Source organism: Suillus fuscotomentosus (assembly GCF_016647785.1).
Source record: "Suillus fuscotomentosus strain FC203 chromosome Unknown F5891scaffold_14, whole genome shotgun sequence".
NCBI lineage: Eukaryota > Fungi > Basidiomycota > Agaricomycetes > Boletales > Suillaceae > Suillus > Suillus fuscotomentosus.
In genome coordinates this window covers 130768-157237 of record NW_024539526.1, presented here as the reverse complement: position 1 = coordinate 157237, position 26470 = coordinate 130768, and the positions used below count along the sequence as shown (strand labels likewise).

Below are 26470 nucleotides of genomic sequence, written 5' to 3'. Positions count from 1 at the left end.
GCATTGATGCACCTCGGTGGCCATGCGTTATACGGTTGTACTCGCTCAGGTGGTACTGTGAGGCAAGGTGTGTAAGCTGGCGTGTGCGAAAGTGAGCTACATGTTGGTGGAATAGTACATATGGCCGACTCACCATACGGTTGACCATCAGACAAATCCAAAGCTGGACTATCATACTTTTGTCTTCACGGTATGTGTAGCGCAGTTGAGTGCCCAGGCCGCCTTCGTACAGTCCATGACAACGCCCTCCTTTGGATTGAATATCATGTATTTGTAGAAAGCTTCGACGATGTGTTCTGCGACAGCATCGTTGACCTTCCACAGTGTGCCAGTCACGCTTTTCAATTTTGAACCCCGAAAACTGGAGATCAGCTGCGAGGTGAATGACTTCATCGGGTGTCTTCTCATCGCCAACAGCAGTATGACACGCTGATAAGAACGCGAATCTCTCCAGTGCGGATCCATGGCCGTGCTGCTCTGAAAATCACGTGATTATGTAATAGTTTAATTTCTTTCTCTGCGAGTCATCTAATCGATCAAAACTTTTAAGCAGCCGTGGCGTTCCTAACTAGATTCATCCCTACCACCACCAACATCCTCCCCAGGATCGTAAAGTACTCCTACGTGAGAACTCTTGCAACCATGGTTTCCTCGCTCCCATCTTTACCTTCTGTTCTAGGCACGGACCCATCGTCCTGCATTCTAGACGCGTTCCGCACTGCTATTGCAAAACGTGTATCGGACGCGCTCCCTCCCCTTACCATCGACCAGGCCTACACCGGTGTCGACTATGGAAAGAAGGGCGTCGATTTCACAGTCGCCCTTCCGCGATTCCGCCTGCCGGGCAAGCCTGACGAATTAGCAAAAAAAGTCATATCAGATGTGAGTTGGTTCCTTCTTTTACTCCTCCCCGTCAGTTCTCATGCTTTTTGCTACTAGTTCCAACCTGACGACTTCGTCTCGTCAATTACCCACGATAAACAATTCCTCCATTTCCAACTCAACACCACCTCCCTCATTCGCGAAGTCCTCAACCAAATACACACTCTCACATACGACAGCCCCACAGGGAAGCCGTCGTACGGTACCAACACCTCTGGCGCAGGCAAAAAACTCGTGATCGAGTACTCTTCGCCCAACATCGCCAAGTCATTTCACGTCGGACATCTTCGGAGCACTATCATAGGCGCATTTCTCGACAATTTATATAAGGCATGCGGATGGGAGGTAGTATCTCTAAATTATCTAGGTGATTGGGGCACTCAAGTAAGCAATTTCCTTTTCTCCTTTCTGAATATTGATTTTGGTTCGTCAGTTCGGCATGATCGCCACTGGATTCGAAAAGTACGGCTCACAAGAGGACCTCGAAACCGACGCCATCAAACATCTATATGACGTTTACGTCAAAGTGTCCAAGGATGCCGACTCGGATCCAAACGTTAAAGTCGAGGCCGCCAAGTGGTTCAAGCGGATGGAGGACGGCGACGAATCGGCGCTTGCGAACTGGCGAGTGTGGCGGGAAATGAGCGTCAAGAAGTATATCGAGGAATATGAACGACTTAACGTGTCGTTCAAAGTCTACACGGGGGAGAGCGAGGTTGGTAAGGAGTGGCAGGATCGGGCTCTCGAGCGCCTTCAAGAGATGGGTCTCATCAGTGATGTCGAGGGTGCCAAACTCGTCGATCTTGAAAAATGGAAACTCGGGAAGGCGGTACTCCGCAAAGCTAGTATGTCTCAAACCAATCACTTCATACGTGTTACTGATCTCCATCCGTAGATGGTACTTCCATTTACCTCACTCGCGACCTCGGCGGTGCGATAGAGCGATGGGAGAGGTATAAATTTGACAAAATGATATATGTCGTCGCGTCGCAGCAAGACCTGCACCTGTCGCAGTTCTTCAAGATGCTGTCCTTGATGGAATTCCCCTGGGCAGACCGCCTTGAACATGTCAACTACGGCTTAGTGCTCGGCATGAGCACTCGCAAGGGAACCGCAGTCTTCTTGGATCAGATCATCCGCGAAGCTTCGTCTGTCATGCACGAGCAGATGAAGCGGAACGAGGTGAAGTACAGCAACATTGAAGACCCTGAGATGGTCGCTCGAGAAGTGGGAATCACGGGAATCAAGATCCAGGACATGGCTGCAAAGCGGTGAGTGTCATCATTTCATTCGGCTACTGCAGCTCATCCAACGCCAGGATCAATAACTACACCTTCAACTGGGATCGCATGCTTTCCTTCGAAGGCGATACCGGACCATATTTGCAATACGCACATGTCCGACTCACCTCTATGGAACGGAAAAATCCAGAGCTCATCCCCCTGCCGCCTCCATCTCAGATCGACACTTCTTCTCTTACTTCCTCCCAACATGCACGCGACATCGCGATCCTTTTAGGCTCTTACCCCGATGTCGTGAAGACTGCATTGAAGACGCACGAACCGAGTGGTGTAGTGACTTTCGCATTCCGCCTTGCTCACGCGATTTCAAGTGCCTGGGAGACGCTCATTGTCAAAGGGGAAGAAGATGCAGCTAAAGCTCGCGCGAGACTGTGGCTCTACCTTTGCGCGAGGGATGTGTTGGGTGCTGCGATGCGGCTTTTGAGTATCAGGCCTCTGGAGAGGATGTAGCGGGTGTTTCTCGTCCGCAGTCAAATTGATTGATATAGAATACTTATACATGGAAGGTTGGGCATACTGGCTTCGACAATTCTTTTTTGTACTTGTATATGTAACGCCCTGCACATAACTAACGTTCCAAGTGAAACAACTCATTAATCACAAAGGTGTCTGAAGTACTTGATCTTTGTAAGTTAGCGAACTCGAGGAACGAACCCCTGTAGCGGAGTTTGATTCAGAATTCTGATTCAATCATCGCCGCCGCGCTTTGAAGAAACACTATAGGCTGCCGCCGTGAAATCAAGATACTGGGTATGTAACGTCCCGTAAGTTACGTCCTATGCGGGAACGCGATCGATTGATTGTTCGGAAGTTGAAAGTTCCCAGGACCTGGTCAAACTTCTTGCCTGTGTTCTCTTTTTACATCAGCAAAAGTGGCGCAAGCTGACAAGGCCTCGGCAAATGCCGTAAGCCTTGCGTAGAGTTCCAAACATGGCTACAGGCCTTACGGGCGTCGTGCCAGGCATTGTAAGGCTCCCAGGTGTCACAAAGTAATGTTATAACCACGTCACTCGCACATGTATGTATGCAAGAATTATCAATACAATAGTAATGTAATATGATATTTCTTCCCTCACACGGCTGAAAGACAAGTCCTTCCAATGCATTCTAATACTCGGCATAGTCACCATAATCCTCTTCGGTATCCGCGGCACCCTCTCCGTCCTCAGCACCAAGAACGGCATCATCTAGTTCATCCTGCGAGCCTTCCTCTTCTGAGCTGTCATCTGATAACAACTGCTCCTCTAGGTTACCATAACCAAACTCACTGCGCTCGTCATCCAACACTGAACCATCCTTGTCATCATCAGCCTCTTCATCCGATTCCTCGTCTCCATCAATCAAATCTGTGTCGAACTCGTAAGTAGCACTCTGTAAGTTCTCTGCTTCTTCAAGCTCATCTTCCGACTCAGACCGGCTTCCTGTACAATCCATATGCTCCTCACTGGAACTGCTGATGCTGCGCATGTCTGCATCTGCCGGTGTGTCTCCACGATCATTGCTGGACTCTGAGTCGATGTCCTCATTCATCGGCGAACCTGGTATGTAAAACATACCAGTGCGCTCGCTTTCCTTCGTAAACGGCACTGAGTCAAGTGCATCTCGGTCCTTGTAGAAGCTTTCTGTCGCCTCTCGTGTGGTCTTATGTCCGACACCACCACCACGGAACCGCATGAACATGTCGCGGTCTACAAATCTAAAAAAAATGTAAGTCAGCCATTTGTTTTGCAAGTAAAAAAAACCACCGACTGGTTGACGTAGTACCAGCTATAATCTGTGTCACCTTCACAAGCCTGTCGAGCGATTGATGGAGGAAGAAGGTTTGCGGTGGACCCATGTGCGAATCCTGGGATCACATGGACACCACGAATCACTTGTGCAGGGTTGACAAATCCAAAAGCATCTGCTCCGACCTCGTTGGCATCATAAAACCCAATCCGGTGCAGCCGACGTGCAGCCCAGCCTGATTTATGATTAGAGTCTCGACAGAACCAGCGCACCCATAGGAAATCGACACGTCGTGAAGCCCGGTCATCAGAATCTGGACCAAGATACCTGGCATATACGTGAAAAATGCCGATAATGCGCGCATACCAATATGGGTGAGGAGTGAGTTCACCAGGTTCACTTTCCTCATTGCCTAGGAGCATGATGTCTGCATGTGTACGTGGATTGAGCGAATCTTGAGCTCTTCGAAGATCGTATGTCGTGTAGTTGACACGGAGTACTTTGTGTTTATAGATCTTATTGTCGAGGATGATGAGTGAGTTCCGCTGCGCAACAGTAAATGTGCGTTCCTCAGAATCATCATTACCAAGAAAACGAGTAAGAATATGGTCCTTGAGCCGCGGTAAAAAATCCTATGCAAAATCAGATAGACCAAAACCCACAGTGACTGATAGTTACCTTCACTGCAAGGTCCTCGTGGTTCCTGTGCAGCCATGAAGTGATGTCCCAGTGTTGGCGGCGTGAGTTGGAGATCTGATACTGGGTCTCCGGAGAACACTGCGGCAATGACTCTGTTTCGGCAAAGCCAACTGAGGGAGAAGAATCTTCTGCATGGTTCAAGCGACCTTCAGCTCGTTGTGCGGCAGCCTTCTGTCGAATCTTGTGAAGGAGTCGTTCCCGGCGCTGCTGTTTTGCGATACCCCGTGCAATTTTGATCTTGTTAGTGCGTGCATAAAAGCGTTTCACACGGCGATGCTCCAGTTCACCCTGCAATCAAAACTAGAACCATGAATCAAGAGCGGAGATGTGTGTATTAGCGCACCACTTGTGTCGAAAAATTGTCAGTTGTCCCAAACAACCAGATTGACTTCACATAGTCACCAAGCGCATGCAACTTGTAGGTAGACATGTTGAAATATCGTTGTCGAGTGCCCTCAGTGGTTCTCTTGTTACCTTTGTTTGTCGGCATGGCTTTTGACTTCCCCTTGGCCGAATATGCAGGTTTTCGGCGCCCCCGAGCAGCAGCTTCTTTGGGTAGCTCTTGTGTTATGAACGAATCGCATGTAGACTGCTTGAAGCGGCGGAGAGCTCGTCCTAGCCTGGTAGTCGAATTGTCGAGGAAATTGAGTGTTGTTTCAGTGTGCATCCGAAGCTTTCCAAGTGCATGCCAGGTCGCAAGCTCAAAAAGTAAGTCGAGAATGACGTCGTCATGATCAGGTAGCAAGCCCTCCATTACTGGAATACAACACTATATATGAATCGAGTCATTAGACAGCTAACAGTATACTAAAGGGTGGACAGACCTGCAACAAGTCTTCATAATCTCTCGCAGCGAGTTTGGCGAGATTTGATACATTCCGACTGAACTTTCGAATAGTGTCCCTCCCGAACGTTGGCACACAGCGAAATCTTCAAAATATTAGTCTTTGGATGCATTAGATCACAGAACTCACCTAGCATCGAACCGTGTAATAGTATCTCCACCAAACGCATGCAGAATCCGTAGTAGATGGGTGAGAGTCCCTTTCCAAACACCGAGTTCAAATTCGTGCATAAAGTCGGGCACGAACATCGAATGAAAGTCAAATCCAAACCTAGATAGTCGTTCAGAAAATGCATTCTTTGATTCTATCAGTCAAAGTTATCTTAATGAAGTTTGAAACTTACACGTGTCGGTACCAGTGACATTGGCCCAAGCAACTTGTCGATCACAGTGCTGCCAATGTTGCGTCCTTTTGTAAAGATCCAATCACGCACTCTCTCGATGGTACTCCTGCGTGCGTGATTATCCAATCGCACGTCCCTTTTACGCCACAGTCTATCCAGCTTCGTCCCAAGGTCAGCAATCTTCTCCTTAGGAATGAGGCAGCGCGGACAGGGAAATTTTCCCAGAAATTTGATGCATGCGAGAAGAATCCTGTCAGCGTTTGATTAGTTTCATGGCATAGTAGTGCAGGCAGAGTACTTACTTTTCAGGATAGTCAGCGGCATATGTAAAAAATCGAGGAAATACTCTGCGCTTCACATTATCAGCAAACCGCACCACAATACCATGTTCATATGCGTGCATGAATTCTTCGTCAAGGAGAAACAGCCAAATGGCTTGCATAAGTTCTCGCTTGAGATGTGTGAGCACTGCGCTCGTCGCTGCTTGCCCATACAATTTATGGTAATATTCATGGACGATGTCTGGTAACTTGAAGGCAAGTCAGCAAACTTTGCAAACTCGATCAAGAAACAAATGCAAACCTTTGGGATATACGCCAGATGATGAGCAGCGAATGCAGAGGGACAATTCCTGATATACTTTGACTGATTTCCGATGAACATGTAGATTGGCCATAGCGCAGCATGTCCAAATGAAGCAAGGTGCGTCGAGTCTGACCAAAGCATGATGGAAGTGACGACAGTCTCCAGCTGACAACCAGGCTCACGGGGCTGCGCCTTTATCTTCTCATGCTCATCAAGCATAGCATTGGCTGTGTAGACCTCTGTAATGATACGTTCTGGAAATTCACCCTCGTCAGGCTGCCAGAAGAGTTTGTACGGGACATTGTGAAATGATTTCGAAGCGACTTCCTCGTAGGCTGACCTGATAACCTCTAGAGGCTTGCGGTAATAGAGTCCATCCACGGCACAGTCAGGTGCATCAGCTTCAGATGTGTACCTGTGTTTCTCAGCAGGCAGCTTGATATTGACAGACGCCTCGTGCCACTTGTCAGAGGTGCTAAACAGCTTTGAATCAGGGTCCTCGTCGGCCTGGTCCATTCTTTTTGCCTCCCGAAACGCAGAGAAATCCCTGAGGTCCTCACGCTCAAAGTCATCCGCCAATATGACTCCCTGCACAAGGCGGTCAACATTAGCCAGAGAGTTACCACTGGATGACTCGTAAAACCAGTTCATGAGACGAAACGTGGTAGCATTGAGAAAAGGTGCAAAAAATGTGCAATTGACTGCTTCAATAGCAGTACCAAAGCCTGCATACCAAGGCCGCTTGTTTGAACTGTCGGCCTGTTGGAAAGTACGAGAGTCACATACATCATCAAACGATGAAGTGTTCTCGGGGTCGTAGGAAGGGAAAGTTCCTCGGTATGAACGGAAGGTGCCAAAAGCATCCTGTTCGGTGTGTACCCACACTTCTCCTTCTGATTCGGTAATACCTGAGTCAGAATGAACAGGAGATTGTGGAACGGCGTGGGCTACATCATCTACTGGAGGTGGAATCGGAACGGGGATGGGAAGGGCAGGAAGTTCATCTCGGTAACGTGAAGGTAGTTGTCGCCTGCGATTCGGAAGACCTGATGCTCGTGCCAGTGGTGGGGGCGAGGGCGAATGATGTACTGGCAATTCCTAGACAGCAGCATGAATACCCTGTATCAGTCTGACAAAAGAAACATTCACTTACATATGGCTCAGGATTCTCAAACTCTGGCTGGTTCGTCTCGTTGAGTGAGGGCTCATCGACTAAGGGAGCTTCTGACTGAGCATGTGGAGCAGGAGGGGGCTGTGGGGCTTGGCGCTCGCGACGGGCATTCATGACATTGTTTGAGGCGTCTCTAAGGCCTTTGCACCATTGGTTCTGGTGTGTTGACAGACCGCGTGCTGGTTTGGCAGTATAATTGCAAGCAGGGCATACGAACGACATGACGAGGATGAAAGTGAGTAACGCAAGGATGGTACACTTTGCAGGCATCGCCTGCGTGTATCTGCCTGAGTCACTGCAGGCATGCACTGCGATGGGGAGGCAAGGAGTCAGAACAAAGGACACATTTTATATGAAATCGGACCTGCCACCTGATGAAAACCTGCCTGCAAAACTCTACGCTCCCAAAGAGCATCCTGGCAGTGCTGCGCACCATATGGTGATGTATCCTTCTCTCCTGCTATAGGTCCAACATTGCCATTCTCTCCCTCTGGCTGACGTGCTCGACCAAGCCTCTGCGGATCATGACTGAAGCCGATAGACTATGTTTGAAGAAAGTAACTGCCCTTGTGAGCTGAAGGAGGATCGTGAAATGTGTTGTAGAGCGCAATTGTAGAGCAACTCACTTGAACGGGAGGGCAATGCTCGACGTATATACTCAATATCTCTGGTCGTTCGTCGATAACTGGATGTGAAGAGGTCTTCATGTATTTACCTATAGTCAGTATCTTTGGTAGTTCATTGATAACCAGATTTGAACAGTCTTGGATGTAGAATCATCACTGCGCCGCCATAGATAAATAGGTGGATTTGGCAATCGAACTCTTGAAAGACGAGTACAGAGTGAGAGCTGAACCTCATTATGGAGATGATATTTGCAATAAAGGTCAAGTTACATGGGTGTCGGCTCAACACAAGAAACAACGATATTCATGCGACATCAAATAAGGATCAAAAGCAGGTCCAATAGCAAGCACGATTCGTGCAGAGGGTCTTCTTGCTTGTAGCGTACGAGCTTGAGAGATGCGAGGGCGGGTAGGTGCGAGGTTGGGTGAAGATGCGAGGGCAGGCGAGGGCGAGAATGTGCAGAGTCGACCGGTTCAGATTTAGGTTGATTAATGGATGGCAGGGTGTAAGACGCGTAAGTAGTAGAGGGAGGGTGTTGTGATACTGGAGGTGGGAATGCAGATTGCGTAGCTTGGCGAGGGTATGCATGCTGAGCTTGGTATTGATATGATGTTGTAGTTGTCGGAGGAGTGGTTCAGGGTGAGAAAAGGGCGGGTGATAATGGGAGGCGGGTGATAATGGGAGGCGGGTGAGAATCCAAGGGCGGGTGAGCATGCGAGGGTGGGGTAGCTCCACTACTCAGTCTCGGGGCGGGGACGGGCCATACCGGACTTCATAGGGAGGGGAGTTGAAGCAAACTAAAAAGAAACGTGGTTGATTGGCGTGGTTCGGGCCACCGGGGCATTGAAGCTATACACCCTCTGGATCGGTGACCATGTCGCATGTTTTCGGATGGGCGTAATTGAGAGTGTCGTGGTTGATTGGCATGGTTCGGGCCACCCACCAGCCATCAACTTCTTACCCTCCAGTACAGAACCAGAGTCACTTTATAAATAAGAGGTTTCAAATGTGATAACTTGAGAACTGAATCAACGAGGAAGAAGCAAATTTTTAGATATCCGTCATGAGATCATAACTTTGGGACCCATCGAAAAATTCCAGAATCCCGCATAAACGATCTCCATCGCTCATCCATACCTGATGGATCTGCAGCCGACAGGGGAACAGACGATGGTACTTTCTTGCGGTTCTGCTGCGAAAGGATCTTGGTGACGAGGACACGAGTCTGCCCACCAAACATGGTAAGTTCGTCAACACCCCCCACCTCCGGAAGGAGGGAGGATAGACTGCCTTGGTTGTTAAATGTCGCTCCACTGCGATATTTTTCAAGCGCTTGATAGGCTTTCAGTTTGAGTTTGTTTAGGATAGCCTGAGAAATCGCATGAATAAGATCCATTAGTGCAGTAAATTTTGAATGATACGCACCAAACCATGACGAGCGCGACTTGATGTCTTTGATCCCCGTGAAAATATTTCTACTGCAAGGTTCAATTCCTGCCATGCAGCAGGAGCCATAGTCGTCGATGGTGCTCGAGTAACAATGGATCCCACAATTACCTGTGCCTACTTGAGTATCACGCCATATACTAAGTCAACTACGTACCGCTGCAGACAACAGATGGCTCCAGATAGTCCACCAACGCATAAAGAGGTCCGGCAACATTTGGAAGTTAAGGACAGTAGTTTTGATCGTTGCAGAGGCACAACGGTATGCAGCAAGGAATGATGGAGCATAGGGACTGCGGAGAGGATTTGTGGGAAAGTCAAGCAAGGCTTGTGCAAAAAAACTGCGATGAATGAACAACATCGCTGTAAAGACGTCAGATAGGACCGAAGGTCGTTGCGTCTAGGGGGCTCACTCGTCGTTCTAAACTGGAAAAGGATGCGGCCACGAATATACGCTGATGGAGTAGTGTAGTTGTCTTGAACGCTAGAAAGATAAAGGTTTAAAGGGGGAGGTAAGACTTTCTCGCGAACTTTACTGGCGTGAGATGGAAAGTGCTAGACATGGCGAGGAAGTAGGGAAGTCCTGGAGCGAACATAATCCGTCGAATCGTTCTGCGCGAGCCAGTCCGGTCAGATGACGAGAAGGATGATAAGAGCGAGTTACCATCACCGGTAGATGTCTCATGGCTACCATGGCATCGAATACGGTAATTTTGCCCTCACCGGCAGAATTTGAGTAAGGATGAGATTGAAGTGAAAGGGTTGAATATATTCCCTAGTTGAGGGATGCGGATAATACTAGGACTTCCCAACCAGGTTGAACCGTTCTACACCGAGTTGAAAAAAAGGGAGACGAAAGAAGTTACAAGTTCGAACTGTCTGTTTCGAAAGTCACGTGACTTTTCAAAGTCAGTCGGCACTTTCCGGATATACACAATGTCTCAATAACGCGTCGATCTTTGCTTATCTGTTATATACCAACACCATTAATTGTACTCTTACGCTACTATTTATTATCCTCAATGCCTTCAACGTCTACCATCAACATGTTCGAGGACAACATACTCATTGAGATCGATGGTGTTGCCTCTACGTGGGATACCTATTGTCTTGGCCTAAATATAGTCACTCCTGGCTCCAAGGTATGCAATAACCGTTTTATTTACAAGTACTACTAAACCCATCGTGATTTTGTCTATTTAGCGAGTGATTTTCCGGTTCAAAGATATCGGAAAGGCCATTCGAGAGGGCTCATCTGACTCCGGCCATATGTGAGTTGATTTGTTCAATACAGTGCGCCAATTATTCACTTTGAAGCCAGCACTAATGAGGTGTCGAGCACACTCAAGGCTGACAACGTCAAGACAGAACCTGACTTAGTCGAGACTTGTGTAAAGTTCGAGGAGGACGACAAGGATTCTATAAATTCTGTGTATGCAACCTTCCGTCTAATTACCATGCTTGGATTCTGACTAACAGATTTTCAAAGGAACGTGTCTCCATGCAACCTACTCTCTCGACGCTGTGGTAATCCAAATGCAAGACCAACCGACCCATTTGCACCATGGCGCTACTCAGTACGGCCATTTGATCGGTCAAACATTCCATCGGAGGCTGCTAAAAGGAAGGCACTGCATCAAGACATCAAGGACTATGCATGCAAGCGTCGTAAATTATGATCTGTCCACTATCACTTCAAATTGTTCGCTCATTTTCCCGTAGTCACTCATTCCTTTTGCAGTCATTTGTATCAACCACCGTTTGCTATCACCTGCTCTCGTACTACAGATACCTTTCATGTTGCTCACAGTACCTCTTTCTTCTTGCACTGTACCACTATTTTACAATGCTCTTTTGCTAATTATCATATGTCATGTACTGCTCAATTCAAAGTGTATCTGCTTGTCACAGTTGTCTGATGATCTTAAAACTCCGGCCATCAATATTTTTAAATTCCGATATCTGTGAACAACTGCCTGATTTTCCCCTGAGCCCTTTACCTCACCCTACCATGTCTTCATCAGACTCTGACGCATCGTCGTCAGCCTACAACTCCAATAAATGCGCGTCTTCATCAAACTCTGACACGACATTGCCAACTTCCAACTCTGAGAAGCGTACATCTTCATCAAGCTCTAACGCGTCGAAAAAACGCGTCTCAACTGATGATATCCTCAATAATCTTACTACCACTGGCAGGCAGAAGAAAATAAAGTGAGTTTTACATTCATGGGCTGACCCCTATCAGGCAACTCACATAACTTAAGGTTGAGCGACGCGTTATCGGAATATCGCACGGCCGGGCGCAAAGCGGTCCTTACATTAAATCCATTTGCCAGCGTGTCACTTGCATTTCATTATGGGATGATGCTTGACAAGGGGGGCGTCTCCAATTCAAACATGTAAGTTGGTAATCACATCTTGTAGTATCAACCTAATCTGCTCGCAAGATCTGATGAGCAACAAACTCGTTACCTTGTTGTATGACGAACTTAAACCATATATCACAGCGGTACGTTTCTGCATATATGCGCATATATTCATTGATTGGCACCAAACTAATGATTACAAATAACCAGATTAACAGTGCCATGAGCTCACAACGATCCGACGACTTCGCATCCCTCAAACATCCAATGCTCGAGTATATTTTGACGAACCGTAACAGCGATACCCTGCAGCCTCCCATACCAAAGTCATCCTGTAAGTCCAACCGAGGCACCAATCATCCACGATTGGCGCGTGAGCTCTGCCCTCGGAAGTGGCTGGACAAATTTGATATTGATGTCGACTTGTAAGTTTTTGTTTTTATTTCAAGTTCTGGTCACTGACTGTGATATACTCAGAGGAATTCAGCGTCTTCAAGATGGGACTTGGCCTTTACTCTCAACTAATTGGCCGTCATTCCTATATGCAGCTGATGCCATCTACGACAGCGAGGACCCGAACATTGGCCTCTTTCGCGGGCATGCCGGTATCAGGGTATGTAGTGTATTGTCACCTTTCATGTGCTCACAATTATCCTAGGCATTCCAGCACTTGTACCTAGGTCCTGCTGCTGCAGGATCAGAGGAACATAACGACGACGACAGCAAGCACGGTAGAAGCAAGTCCAAGGCTACCATGTATGGGCTTACAAAGGTGACGCCACAAGCATGGGCTTGGGCCATGTGTGCAGTGCGTGTCTGCTTTTATGTTTGACTAGTGTACTGATTTTCGTACAGGCGTGGTTTTCGCTCTCGGCCTGCAACTCGTACAAAGTGTGCATCGGGTCATTCAACCTAGAAGATTTCTTTTTCGCTATCCTCGAAACTCTCGATGATCCCGAGGACCCATGGGCAGTAGAGACAATGGCATGGATTAATGAGTATGTGTCTAGGCTAATATCAACGTCTACTAACACAGATTACAGACAGGTTTTCGGGAAACATGCAGCCAAGGCCATGACGGCTGCCGCAGATGACACTGATTCTGACCTTGCGAAAATGCGAGCAAAGCGTGCTGCTCGTAAACAAGGTAACACTACTTCGACATCAGCAACAAACAACGTTGTGCGCAGTACCACTACTTCTCCACCCTCAGTATCAGCAGCAGAACGCCCATCATCACCTGCACCACCACTATCTCCACCCAGACTCCCTCCACAGGTTACACCTTCCACATCATCACCACCACGCGCCTTGACACCACTATCTGACTCAGAATCATTCCCACCCTCCCCGGCAAAACAGCCACCTGCTATACCCACAGCCATTCTTCCCAAGCCAGTGCCTGTTGCACACAAAAAGGCCAAGCCTGTGCCCAGACCAAAGGCCAAACCAGCACCCAAGCCACGATCCAACACTCGCGGTTCTGCGCGTCTCTCTGCTGGTGCTATTCAGGTTGAAGAACCCACTAACGAGGCGGGTGATACTGGTATTCCGGATGTGAATGCTCCCGCGCCTCCAAAGAAAAAGCCTGTGCCCCGTCGTGGTAAAAAGGCTGCCTAGGTATTTTGAATCCTGGCTGGTTTGCATATTCTGACTCTTGCTTTAATCACACAGGTTTGAACGCGGTCGCTTGTTGCATTCCACTTGGTCATCTCGCGCCCATCATGCTGTACATCATACTCGCACTCACAATTGCTCCCACACTTACAATATTTCGTTTCTCGCACCATCATTTTGCTCTCGTCGGACCCTTGCTCCTGCTTTCGGACGGCGTCGGACTCGCATAGACACCTGTGTAGTTTTACTACTTGCACTGCTTTGTATTGTATGATCATGAAATTCACTGGATTCCGTTTATTGCATTGCAGTGTGCTATCTGTCTGGTACGAGTCATGTAAGCTATGAACAGCCTGCTTGGAACTGGCAAGGCTGGATCAACATTGCAAGGCATCTCAAGACTTTTTAAAATACACGATTCTGATGGCTTTTGACCAGCCTGGTGCCCATCTGGCACGACGGAGAGGTTGTCTGCAAGCCGTGTTCAGTCTTGGCGAAGTTCGTCAGACTGGGGGTATCTTGCCATGCCTGGGAAGGTCTTACCGGGCTGCGCCACTTTTGCTGATGTAGGACTTGCCTAGTGTTCTACAGAGTTCAAACGGCTGGAACTTGGGCGTCAACTTTCGACATGGGCAGAAAATAGACGGGTAAGTACAATGAACATTCGACAACTTAGATTACTGATCTATCATATAGCCATGTGTTGTCCCATCATTCATGATTTCTGTTCAAACACATCACGATGGCCGTCGGACTAGAACTCGCGTGTGGCCAGATGATCGAGTCCGTTCCTCCTTTGCTCATTGATGCTGAACTACCTTACTTGACCGTGGTGCGTAAAATTAACGACAGTCGTGTCTAGGCGTACGTTACGGTCGTTAGGATCATCAGCAATAATGGCCGACTCACAATCATGTTGGCGCTGCCGGAACGTGTGGTAGTCGCCGTGGTTACATTCGCGGTGCGAAAGCTGTCTGATCTTACTCTGGTACAAAAGGGTCGGTCTCGTTGATATGGTCTTCCAACCCCCACTGGATTTCTTGGCCAAAGGGAGAAGAATGACTCCCCCTCACACTCGCTTTAAACTCTTATCTCACAATCATTTATCACACCGTTCGTTCAACCGTGCTGAGCCTCAGCACTCCTCTATACAGACTGTAATTCCCGTACAGGAGGATGGTCTCGACTCATTAGATCAAACACGGGATACCAGCGTGGATGGGCGTAAATCCCAAATTTCTTCTTGGAATTTCTTCTTGAGTATCTGTTTTCCATTAGTCAACCAAGGTCTTAAGCCTTCTGAAGAGCCCGAGATCGAACCAGTGGACTGCACTCCGTCTGGCTGTGAACATCTCTCCGATGAGCAGGCTACTTCAACGATGCCATCTTTTGAAGCTGGTGATCTTTCGATTGGATCGCCACGACACGTCAAGGAAGGTTACATTATACGACGGAGTGTGACCTCTTCCACAAGCGTCAGTAAGGAGCCAGCCATGACTGTTAACCAGGCAGTCACCGTTCTACCACTATCTACCCTTGCATCTTCTATTCTTACATCTCCTACACTCACATCTCCTACACTCGCATCTTCTACCCTTACATATTCTCACTCTACTACGCCATCTGCCAACAGTGTTTATCAATGCGATGGGGTCCTTTGTTCCCTGTCCACGACCACTCTTCAGACATCTGGTCAGCAGTCCCCTTCTATGCCAAACTCCAACACTATATACCCTGCATCCTCGACCCCCAATGACGCTACAGTCTCCCCGAATTCTGATACATCCGCAACAACAGCAGCAATAACAACGATGTCGCTCCAGCCTGTCCTTGCATCTGGCACAGCTTCATTGAGCAGCACTGTTGTGGCTTCGAGCGCATCAGCCCAATCAACATCAGTGTCTGACACCAATTCAGACCCTCAATCACCTCCGCACACAGCTGCCATCGTAGGAGGGGCTATTGGAGCGGTCGCGCTTCTAGTTCTTCTAATTTTTATTGCGATATGGTATCGCAGAAGAAGGCAACTTTCTGTGACACCTTTCATCCTGCCCTCAACTGCAACAGCAGCGCAGACCGTGTCACCGGTCTCGCTCAGAGCCCAGAGTATAGGCGATGCCGTCCGTCCAGATAACAGAAGCCTATCGTCTGTTTATTCAGACCCATACCGTATGGAGTATCCCGGCAACAAACACTCGTCCTTTCTCATAGATTCCGTATCAAATCACTTGCCCGACAACGATGACGATTTTCCATCCGTCATTGTCCTGCATAAACAATCCAACGGGCTAGAAAGACTGGACCTATCTCCATCTCGCACCTGCACCTCCGATCATTATCGTCATTCCAGTGTAGAAAACTGGGTCCAGCAAGTTGTTATGGAGGATTGTTCGCGAGAATCAAGCGAAGTGTTGCCGGCATATTGGTCAACGAAATCTTTGAAGAATGGGAAAACAAAATCTTGGAAGAACGAGAAAATAGGTCATGATGATTATGATGTCCCATCCAGTCCTTCCCCTCTCCTCCCATGATCATCGATCGCCAGGACCATGCGCGATACGGCGTACTTTTAACGCTTTACGCACTACTCCCTCCGCTTCTCGAACATCTGTACATACGTGTGGCATGTAATGGGCGTATTGGCTGCCAATGCAAGCGAACATATTACGTCCGCTGCCTCACCGTCGGGCCTTCCTCATGCATGATAGGCGCCTCTATCGGCGCTTTTAGAAGTACGCATGGACCTAGCTGTCAATGAGTTCGGGTCTGGAAACACTTGACGGCATGATAGTGCCTCAAACGCAGGAAACATGACGTCGAATAAGCAACTGCGATCTACGCTGTCACAGTATTGTCCGCGTTGAGTAAGCAACCCGTTGAATGTTAACGTTCAGCGCACGAACGTTCAAACGTTCAAGCCGTATCAGACACATGATTATATTTGTCTTTTATGAAATTCATCAAGGGCTATCAGATTTAGAAGCACGATCTTCATTTTCCTCGACCTTGTTTGTGTTCTTGCTCTTAACCAGTGTCAACCTATTCAAAACTTTCCTAGCTTCTTTCTGCCAGTCAGCTGTGACACATAGGTAGATACTCCAAAGAGAGCAATCAATGGGCAAGTGTGGGTCCTAGCCTTTACGTTCACAGTACGTGCCAGTGAAAACAGGTCGGTTTCAATATCACTGATCTAACTTTTTGCAGTTGTTTTCGTGCTGCAATAGCCTGAGAGCCTGTAGCAAACCAATGTGACTACAACGCATTCTTTATTATTTACCCTGCATATCTCACCCTTTCGACTAGAATTCAATCGGAAAATAAACGGACCATCGTACCACGGGTGATTAGCGGTAGCTAGTCCTGGGTGATATCTCCGCCACATGGATACACGATGATCACTCAATTTAACTGTTATAGGACAACTTGAACGTGTACACGTGCGACTCACTTGAGAACGTCGTAACAGTGGTATAATTATGACGTTCGGAACCTTAGACCACCATCTGATCATCTGTCAACGTTGCATGCAGTGTTTAGTCGCATCATTCACGATTTCTCTGTGAGGCACATCATAATGGCTGTTGTACTAGAACCATGGCCAAATGACTAACTAGTAAGCACCGAACTTTCATCGGTTATAGACACGCTGAACTACAATGCTCGAATCAAAGGACCAATGCTTAGTACTTCAGCGGTTGTCTATCACGGCCACGGAGTTACTATCAATTATCATGTCTCACGATCGATTCATGATCACTTTGGCACTGCTGAAACGTCTGGTCGTCACTCAGGGTGTGAAATCAGGTTGATCTCACTCTTATGGTACAAAAAAAGTCGATCTCATTGTTATGGTTCTCCCAACCCCCCACTGGGTCTCTTGGCTGAAATGACTCCCCTTCACACTCGCTTCAATGTTTTAGTTCGCAATCATCTTGTATATCATTCACGTTCGTTAAATGGCGACGAGCCTCATCACCCTTCGTTGAAAACTATATCTGAGGATGGTCCTGTCTCGTTGGACCGGCCACGAGATACCAATGTGGACGGGCGTAGGCATCAATTTTCTTCATATTTTTTCTTTCTTTCTGATAGTCAACTAAGGTGGTCTACAGCTATTAGACGAGCCCGAGGCAAACTGCATAGGCTGCACTTTGTCCGACAGCGATCATTTGTCAAATGAGCAGGCTAGCCCAATCACAGCCGCATCCTTTATTGAACGCAGAATGTCGGAACCAAGTGAAGCTGGGAACTTGGCGGTTGGAGCACCGCGACTTTCGGCGGAAGCTCACATTTCCCAACGTCAGGCGGACACCTCGTACACCCAGTCTTGCATTATGTTCGATTCTTTCTGTGAGCCAGACGTTCCCGAATATTCTACTACCGGTGTTTTATCTCCCCTCAATACCATTTCTTCCACACATCCCCAATCGATTCCCGCTATAACTACTTCTACATCATCAGCCTACAGTACCCACCTGTCGTCAAAGCCATATGGCACCTCAGTAGATAATACCTCTAGCGGTTCAGCAATTTCCCACACACCCTCAGGCTCTTCTAGTATTTACAGCCCATCGCAGTCGACAAATCGATACGCTGGAAGCCCGTCATTATCATCGCCGAGTGGGGACCCTTCTAGTGGTGGCAATACCGCTGTCGGTACTACTTACACCACAGTCGCCTCAACTTACCAAACAATCGGAGCCACCATCACATTGCTTCAGCCTTTCTCATCCACAGTTACATCGACCAGAATTGAGATGGTCTCGAGCTCGCTGCCCCAAACATCATCAGTGCCTCACACCACTTCAAACACTCAATTATCTCCGACCATAGGTGCCATCATAGGAGGCACTGTGGGAGCGGTCGTACTTTTATCCCTCCTAACTTTTATCTTGCTGCGCCGTCGCAGGATAAAACAACTTTCTATAACACCTTTCCCTCTCCTCTCAACTGCAGGGCCAACGCAGGTTGAGTCACGGGCGTGGCTCAAGTTCCAGAGTGCCAGCGGTGCTATCCGTCCAAACAGCGGAGGCTCATCGTTCATTCAATACTCCGATCCTGTGAATAGATCATCATCATGTGCTTCAGATCACATATCATCTCACTTGGCCGATGAGAAGATCTTTGCGTCTAGTGTTGCTAGGCGCTATAGGTCCCATGGGCTAGAGAAGCTGTACCCATATCAGTCTCATGTCCCCACCTCGGATCATCACGATCCAGAAAGCTGGGTTGAACACATTGTTACGGATGGTTATTCGCAACGACCGAGTGAAGAGCCGCCGGCTTATCCTCGTTCGGTGGATTCTTTGAGTAGAAAAGTAGACCTTGATGATCCTCATGTTCTTACCGGCTCTCTTGAACTTCCCTCCGATAGATAATCTCCTGATAACCAGGACCATGAATGATGTAAAGTACTATGTATTTTTGTGGAGGTTTAACTAGCGATGCGCACCTACCCCGACATTTTCTGTTGCCACGCAATTGGCATTGCCTTTGAGCTATGTCGTTTGGCCAATGAGGCCGTTGCGTGAGAAAGTTGCACTCACTTGAATTAATCTAAAGCACAGGGAAGTTGAAGAGCCGGGTCATCGAGACCTGAATTTTGGAGCCTCAGGCTACTAGTGCATCCACAAAATGGCAGGTCTCGACTTTCCTGGCAGGGGGTTGCTATTGAAGGAGATTAAGCAGTAGTATTTCGAGTGGAGTCCTCTAACACGTTTGGATCAATCTGTATGGAAACCGCGAACTTGTTTCAAGTGCGAGAAGCACTGGTGCAAACGTGAGACCCCTATGATAAAGATATCGGAAAATGCGTCACCGCAACAGGCGAAGTGTTCATACATGAGACTTCCACACGCCCCTGCCCGGAGAGTACTAGTCTGCGAAAGACAAGCAAGCTAGCGACCGTTTCGACCAAGTTCAGCGGGTGATGGGCCGGAGGATTGCGGCTGCCAGGCATTCAAATATTCGCAGTGGGAGACGGGATGGTGATGAGCGCTTCATGGTCTGATCACAAACGTAATCATGGACATAGCGTCGATGCACAACATCCTAAGAAAAACTCCGCTCAAGCCAGCTGCCGACTCGAACTGGCCCTAGAATTTGTCGTAGAAGTCAGCTAGATCTACGTAAAATATTGATATTGACCTTTCACAATATCCAGATCTCTGTGCTTCACTACATGCATTGTAGATCAGCCTAGATCAATCATATAAATCAACAGATGCTGAGTTGCTGTACAAGTCGACTTTCGCTTACTACCTTCCGGGTCAAACGTAGTTACCATATCAGGAAACTCCGTCTCGATATGCTTTTGTTTTCGCCAGTCTCGACTGGACTGAAATTCAAAATTCTTGCCTGTCTAGACTCTAGACACCTATTGTCTTTCGCGCCTATACTGTACATTAAACACCAGCGGAGCTCATGATCGACCCATGATTACTTTGGCACTGCCCAAAGTTCTGAAACGTTTGGCCGTCTCTGGTGCGATAGTTGTTTGAACTCTAGCACAAAAAGGTCGGCCAAAGGATGGTCTTCCCGTGTCTCATCGACTACACAATCCCAGCATGGACGTAGATCGTCCCTCAGGAGAACCTCAAACGCCTACGCCAAATATCTCATTGTCATGGCAGACACTCGCGCCAACATCCTACTCGCTCACACCCGCGATGAGCACCTCAGTTCTCATAGTGCCAGTCACATTGACAAAAATTGACGTGTTCCCGAGTCCGTCGGTTGAACCAATCTTTGTTGAAATTGAGCATGCATCCCCAATAACCATGGCCGCCGTCATTGGAGGAACGGTCGTAGGAGTCGCGCTTCTAGCTCTCCTATTAGCTTGTATCGTAGTGCGATCACGTCGCACAGGACAAATATTATCCATGACCCCTTTCAACCTTTCCTCAACTGCACAGCGCAACATTGCCGTTCCGAGTCTTCTGAGCGGTAGAGGCACATTCATCATCCAACGTCCCGCACAGGATTCTAGGGATGGATCTCCATCTACCCCGTCCCGTGTCGATCCCATATCATATCAGTTACCCAACAATTGTGACACCTCTCCGTCCACTGTTGCAAGGCGCCGACGGTTCTACGAGCTAGAAAAGCTGTATCCGTCATGTGCCCATTCCCCAGATGATTATCGCCATGATAATGTAGATAACCGGGCTGAACATATAGTTGCAAGTGACTATTCCCGAGAGCCAAGCGAAGAGCTACCAGCTTACCCTCGTTCGATGGAATCTTCGAGAAGCAGAGAAGCAGATCATGATGATCATGATGTCCTTCCTTCCTTATAAACATTAGACACTCATGGACACTTCCCCAATACATTGGTAGCCAGGATCATGAACGATGTCATCTTGTACCCTTCTTGCCGTCGGATTAGTCTTCCCCCTCGTAGTAAATCACTGGTGTGTGTTTATTAGCATGTCTATTTATACGCCCATCGGTATCCCCTCCCGATCCCAAGGAATTTACTGACGTATGTATGTGCGTCATGCACGGATATCGACTAGTGGTCATGTTCGCATTGCCTTGGCTAGACTGCGCCTAGTAGATGATGCGTGGCGCCCGCACATATCTTTGCGAGATGATCATGCGCTACCTATCAAAAACCTGTGCTGAAAATCTCCCAGATCGCTGAAACGTTAAGTTAAGCACCGCCCAGCCTTCCTCACCACGTGTAGCCAATTGTCATGCTCCGAAGAACCACTGAAATGACATGCGAAGGTACAACCCTGCGGCACAGCAAGACTGATATAGACCGGCGCCATAGATAAAACTTGCTAGTCGGCTCAGTTCAGATCACGTTTTGACGTTTTCCGCCCCAGAACGAGGCGGAACAGGGTATCATAATATTGCTCGTTTACAAGCATACAAGACAATAGAGACGATATGGATACAAGGGTGGATGCGCAATCCAATCTGACACAGCAAGTGATAAAGCTACAAGTCAACGATACCGTGCAAACCAAGGATATATATAGAAACAGGGAAGGAAGGAGAGGAAACTCCGAGGCTAATAAAAGAAATAGCTATACATACAATGATAGATCGTGTAGGTGGAGACGAGGATAGAGATACGCGCCGAGCTAAGACAAGCAGTACGAGTTATAGTCGAAACCCATCATGTGAGGTCCATGGGTATCAACGACGCCGAGCGGTGGGAACAAACCCTCGATGCCAGTTGAGTAACCGGAGAACTGTGGCTCCATGATCTGCTGCTCACCGGACCCCTGCAAGCAGTCCAGACCCTTGACAGGAATAGTGTACTGCTGCGACATGTCTGGCCAGTGATCGAATTGGGCGACTGCATGCTGTGGCTGGGGTGCAGCAACGGGCAGCGACATGTCAGAATGTGCAGGGGAGCCGGAGTATGGGGATGAAGTCTGAGAGTTGCTGTACTCTGCCGACATCCAGGCGGAGGGGTCATTCGGGTTGAAATTCAAGGCATTGATATCTAATGACAGATCATGAAGCGGGTCCAAGGGAGCAATGCCGAAGTCCTGAGGAGCATGAGGAGGGAAAGTGGAGATCATCTCATTAAAGCTCTGAATTATCATGTCAGCATCGATCTGCAAGATAAAAAATGGCAATACGCACGAATGCACAGTCTGACTGCGTGGTTTGGCTGGAAAAGTTCGAGTTGAAGAACGATGGCTCAAACAAGCTCGTGTTTGCCTCCGGAAGGGGAGACTCGTCGCGCTGCCAAGAGGCAGGTGGGGCGACGCCCCAATGACGGGGAATAGTCGGTTGGGCACTCGAAGCTCTGCGCTGACCCAGGATATAGCGAGCAGAGCGAGAGATTTTTCCAACAGGAGACCCGGGACGCGAGCCTGCAAAGAAAGGTAGCGTTGGGATGGTAATGCCTGCAGCACCAAACCGCGAATCCGGAAGGGGCACGGAAGAGGGTCGCCTCAGAAGATAGGCAGGCGTAGGCACATGTACCTTATTTTCATCGAGCTTGCGGATAGCAGCAGCGAGCTGGTCGCCCTTCATTCCGTCAAGGAGGAGCTGAGCAACCTCTTCGCAGCGGCGTTCATCTTCAGCTGTGGGTGTGGCCTTTTCTTTTTTCTTTTCCTTATTCTTGTTGTGGACTGGGCGGAAACGGTATTCAGGATACCGCGCCTTGTGTTCAGCTTTGGCGTGCTTGGCCTTGATCTCCCATACACGCTTCTCCTCGAGAGGAAGCGCTCTCCAGCAATTGCCTAGGTACAGCATGAGAATTACATGAAACTATCTGGGTAATTAAAACCTACCGATAATCTTGGACAGCGAACCGTGATTAGTCTCGATGGACCCTGGAACGTGCTTCTGACGGACAAAGTCCGCACGGAACAACATAAACGCGTTCGGGGGACGTGGTATGTAACCTAGCGACCGGCGCTTGCCAGGAGGTACACGTCTCCTGGTGGTCGTTGGGGGAAGCTCTGAAGGAGGGAAGAGCTGCGTCGTGGGCGACGAAGATTCTGGTGTTGGTGAGGACAAGCACTCGTCAGTCTCGTTAAACGTGACTGGAGTGACATTAGGCGCAAATGTAACTGATCGTGGCGAAGGAGTCGTGTTGATACCATAGATGCCTGCCTTTATTGGGTGGAGAGCCGCTATTCATCGTTATCATGAGCATAGAACCAAACCGAAAGCGATCAAGAAACGTACCAATGGCCAAGGATGAACGTCGACGGTGTGAAAGACGGACGGCTGGCATGTCTATAGTGATATGGATACAGTAGCACGGTAGTAGTTGGGAAGCTCCCTAAAGCAGGATACAAAAGAGAGACGGAGGGGGGAACAAAAAGCGCTATTGTGTTGGGCGTTCCTTATAGCTTTTCAGGTAGGGAGTCCGCCCGAAGATTGGTTCTTGTCAAGCGAGCCCAGAGTGTGGGTGCAAAGATTTAATTATATGCACAGGACCAAGAACACCGCCTCTTGTTATTTTAGATTCTAGTGGATGATAATCACGAAATGGGCTGAGAACAGAGAGCTACTGTCAGCGCCTTTCAATGAATAAACATGCGTACCACGGTTCTTCGAGTGTTCAAGGTCCTCGTCCTAGAAGCATCCCTGGATTTAGCTTGTCACTTCCTTTTTGGGTTTCTGTGGTCCGACTCGGTTCCTATAGCGTTCTTCGTTCGTCCTCTCACTTTCAGAATCTCGGATCCGACTGACTCATGGGCGACCTCACTGTCTGCAATTTTATCAACAGAGGACGAGGGAGTGCTTGGCTCGAACCGTGTCTGCTCAGCCCATCACGTCTTGGAACACGTCATTTCATCACTGTAACGTGAATGCTGAAACTTTGCATCTAACGCCCGAGGCATGAGATGCGGCTCTGGCCCGCTCGAGAACCTTGGCGCTTCTCCATCGCCGTTCTGGCGTGCCTCGAGGCCGCACGTTCGCCGAAAATTCCCATTGACCAAGTTCTCGGTGACAAGAAAATTAACAACTCCCACGAAACGATTACGTTCCGACATCCCAAACCTTTGTACTGCATTTGGACGAAAGTTCCTCCCACATCGGGGTGAACGATATTTAAAAGAGGTTTATATGTTGTACAAAATGTGAAGACAATATTTAATATTTAAACTAACATAAAGATGGGTGCACGACTTCAAATTTTGGTGGTGTTTTGTGTGTAATCCAAAATATCAAATATTCACAACCATATTCCCACAGACAATATGTCAACAAACATAAGAAATATAGTCAGATTTTTCATGTCTGCTTCAACTTAAAGTTCAATTTCCATGTAAAACTTTGGAGAAAACTTGAAGTTTTACAGATGACATGACATTAAAACTCGATTTAAATGTCAAGCTTTGGCAAAACTTCAAGTTTTCTCCAAAGTTTTATGTAAGAATCAAACTTTAAATTGAAGCAGACATGGAAAATCTGATTATATTTATTATATTTGTTGACATATTGTCTGTGGGAATATGGTTGTGAATATTTGATATTTTGGATGACACACAAAACACCACCAAAATTTGAAGTCGTGCACCCATCTTTATGTCAGTTTAAATATTAAATATTGTCTTCACATTTTGTACAACATATAAACCTCTTTTAAATATCGTTCACCCCGGTGTGTCCCTGCCAGCGACATGGCGAGTTTATTACCCCCATTTCGCACCGAGTACACAAAGCCTAGCCTTTGCCTCTGAAAAAACAACCGATACAGTTGACATAAAGAAGAATGGTAGGCTACGATTATAGTACCGTACGATAAACTAGAGATGCGCCTATGCATCACGATTTAACTTACAAAGATAAGTCATCAATAAACAATGTGGAACAAACAGGATCATCCGAAGGCGTGATCCGGATCTGAACATGATGGAGAAACCCAAAAAAAGCGAGGGGATGAAACATGATGCATGATGATCTAGAAGAATCAAACATAGTACCCCAGGAACCACAAGAACCAAACAAGGGTGGCAAAGCCAATGCATGGTGGCGAGATGTACCGCGAGCTGGCACTATCGATTAACGGAGCGGCCTGTCCAATGGTGTAATTCAAGCAGTTTAAAAGAGTCGTGTCGACCCCAGAAGGCAACGGCGAGTCCGTGACATTCGGATTACTGTTGAATGTAGCGGAGTTATTGTAGCCATCCAAAGCCAGCACGATGCTGGAAGAGCGGTAGTACTGTATAGCTTCTTCTGGCTGAGGGCCTCCTAGAACGGATGAATTATACGGCGATGGAGATTTCGAACTCGAGGATGACAGATGCGACGAGCAATTGGTGTTGATAGAGTTGATCAAGGAACCAATCGTGCTGTTGTCGGAAAGTAGATGGAAAGTAGAACCGGTGCTATTTGAAATAAAGTCGGCCTGTGCCATCGGTCCGCCGAACCTACTGGTATTGGAAGAATTGCCATACTTTAAAAGGGGAACATCAGTTGACTTCTGGTGCGAGGAGTAAAAATGTTACTTCAGAATCATGGAAATACTGATTTGAAGATCCTCCCCAAACAACCGGCCAGTACCAAAACGGAAATCCTCGGCCTGCGACACCATAGCTAGAGTATCCGGGATATCCGCTACCATACCCTCTGAATAACACCTCAGTGACTTTCGTTCGCAATCAAAAAATCTGTTGACGAACCTTGTACCATATATCTGTGGTCTTATCGCCCCTCCAGCAGTGCGTCCACCAAATAACTGCCCAGCGGGAATTGTTTTAGGTTTCCCACCTCCATATCCGTACGCCGTTGCAGTGCTTTTGCCGCTGGCAGAGCCACCCGTGATTGGTACCTTCAATGTTTTGCCTGAAAAGTCTAATCAGATTTACCACGGGTTTAGCAGTTAGATTAGACGTACCCCCACTCCCTGTACTGCCGCCCTTTCCGCTGCTGCCGCTGCCCTTTCCGCCGCCACCACCTTTTCCGCCGCCACCACCACCTTTTCGGCGACCAACATCTTGGTATCGATGACTCGCGATAAGTGGAATGCGCATTTTGTATGGAAGGAAGAAAATGGAGTGAGGAGAAAGATGAGAAATAGGAGACGCTTTTTATACAACTCTACTGGCCCACGGCGTTTTGGCTGTGGCAAGTATTCTCTAAGAACAATGTAGGCTTATTGGCAGGTTATGGTTGGTTTAGGCCAGCTGGCCATGGTCAAAGTCGGAACTGTGTATTGGAGAAGTAGATGTCAAGATGTCACGCGTCCGTCAGCTGTCACGCTCGCGGACCGCCGCACAGTGGAAGAACAAGACGCGGTCCGACCGCGTCTTGCTCTTCCACCGTGCACCTTCGTGATGGTAGCAGCACTTGAAAGACAAACTATGCTCCGGAGAAACATATGAGAAAACATATGAGAAAACACAGGCGATTCTCCGACTTGCAAAAGCCAA

General features: G+C 48.0%; 9 protein-coding genes across 9 annotated transcripts; 6 read left to right on the top strand and 3 right to left on the bottom strand.

Annotated features, from left to right (window-relative positions):
* Window positions 1-508: 508 nt before the first annotated feature.
* On the top strand, window positions 509-2787 carry F5891DRAFT_1019980 (uncharacterized protein). The gene is made up of 5 exons (XM_041361108.1): window positions 509-882; window positions 940-1266; window positions 1316-1727; window positions 1778-2153; window positions 2201-2787. Exons 1-5 carry the CDS (start codon window positions 643-645, stop codon window positions 2631-2633), a joined length of 1788 nt encoding a protein of 595 aa, XP_041228602.1. The 5' UTR covers window positions 509-642; the 3' UTR covers window positions 2634-2787.
* Window positions 2788-9576: 6789 nt separating this feature from the next.
* On the bottom strand, window positions 9577-9988 carry F5891DRAFT_947804 (uncharacterized protein; the record flags this gene model as incomplete). Its single annotated transcript, XM_041374762.1, has 2 exons — window positions 9577-9738; window positions 9785-9988. The coding sequence occupies 2 exons, from the start codon at window positions 9986-9988 to the stop codon at window positions 9577-9579; spliced, it is 366 nt and encodes a 121-aa protein (XP_041228601.1).
* Window positions 9989-10649: 661 nt separating this feature from the next.
* F5891DRAFT_1212991 (uncharacterized protein) lies at window positions 10650-11472 on the top strand (the record flags this gene model as incomplete). Its single annotated transcript, XM_041369240.1, has 4 exons — window positions 10650-10769; window positions 10831-10898; window positions 10949-11059; window positions 11117-11472. The coding sequence occupies 4 exons, from the start codon at window positions 10650-10652 to the stop codon at window positions 11304-11306; spliced, it is 489 nt and encodes a 162-aa protein (XP_041228600.1). The 3' UTR covers window positions 11307-11472.
* Window positions 11473-11621: 149 nt separating this feature from the next.
* On the top strand, window positions 11622-13913 carry F5891DRAFT_1019975 (uncharacterized protein). Its single transcript, XM_041361107.1, has 9 exons — window positions 11622-11841; window positions 11895-12029; window positions 12078-12139; window positions 12207-12421; window positions 12474-12609; window positions 12655-12804; window positions 12852-12994; window positions 13040-13616; window positions 13671-13913. Exons 3-8 carry the CDS (start codon window positions 12083-12085, stop codon window positions 13614-13616), a joined length of 1278 nt encoding a protein of 425 aa, XP_041228599.1. The 5' UTR covers window positions 11622-11841; window positions 11895-12029; window positions 12078-12082; the 3' UTR covers window positions 13671-13913.
* A 516-nt stretch (window positions 13914-14429) lies between these two features.
* F5891DRAFT_112295 (uncharacterized protein) lies at window positions 14430-16589 on the top strand. Its single transcript, XM_041363848.1, has 3 exons — window positions 14430-14837; window positions 14892-16508; window positions 16532-16589. Exons 1-2 carry the CDS (start codon window positions 14627-14629, stop codon window positions 16142-16144), a joined length of 1464 nt encoding a protein of 487 aa, XP_041228598.1. The 5' UTR covers window positions 14430-14626; the 3' UTR covers window positions 16145-16508; window positions 16532-16589.
* Window positions 16590-17499: 910 nt separating this feature from the next.
* Window positions 17500-18991, top strand: F5891DRAFT_1185674 (uncharacterized protein; the record flags this gene model as incomplete). Its single annotated transcript, XM_041366580.1, has 2 exons — window positions 17500-17662; window positions 17715-18991. 2 exons carry the CDS (start codon window positions 17500-17502, stop codon window positions 18989-18991), a joined length of 1440 nt encoding a protein of 479 aa, XP_041228597.1.
* An 834-nt stretch (window positions 18992-19825) lies between these two features.
* On the top strand, window positions 19826-21072 carry F5891DRAFT_1019941 (uncharacterized protein). Its single transcript, XM_041361106.1, has one exon. It carries the CDS (start codon window positions 20180-20182, stop codon window positions 20909-20911), a length of 732 nt encoding a protein of 243 aa, XP_041228596.1. The 5' UTR covers window positions 19826-20179; the 3' UTR covers window positions 20912-21072.
* Window positions 21073-21699: 627 nt separating this feature from the next.
* F5891DRAFT_112246 (uncharacterized protein) lies at window positions 21700-23474 on the bottom strand. Its single transcript, XM_041363847.1, has 4 exons — window positions 23274-23474; window positions 22874-23218; window positions 22218-22822; window positions 21700-22165 (listed from the first exon to the last, which is right to left on the bottom strand). The coding sequence occupies exons 1-4, from the start codon at window positions 23320-23322 to the stop codon at window positions 21707-21709; spliced, it is 1458 nt and encodes a 485-aa protein (XP_041228595.1). The 5' UTR covers window positions 23323-23474; the 3' UTR covers window positions 21700-21706.
* Window positions 23475-24655: 1181 nt separating this feature from the next.
* F5891DRAFT_1212976 (uncharacterized protein) lies at window positions 24656-26071 on the bottom strand (the record flags this gene model as incomplete). Its single annotated transcript, XM_041369239.1, has 4 exons — window positions 24656-25494; window positions 25547-25667; window positions 25721-25892; window positions 25942-26071. 4 exons carry the CDS (start codon window positions 26069-26071, stop codon window positions 25009-25011), a joined length of 909 nt encoding a protein of 302 aa, XP_041228594.1. The 3' UTR covers window positions 24656-25008.
* Between the last annotated feature and the right edge of the window lie 399 nt (window positions 26072-26470).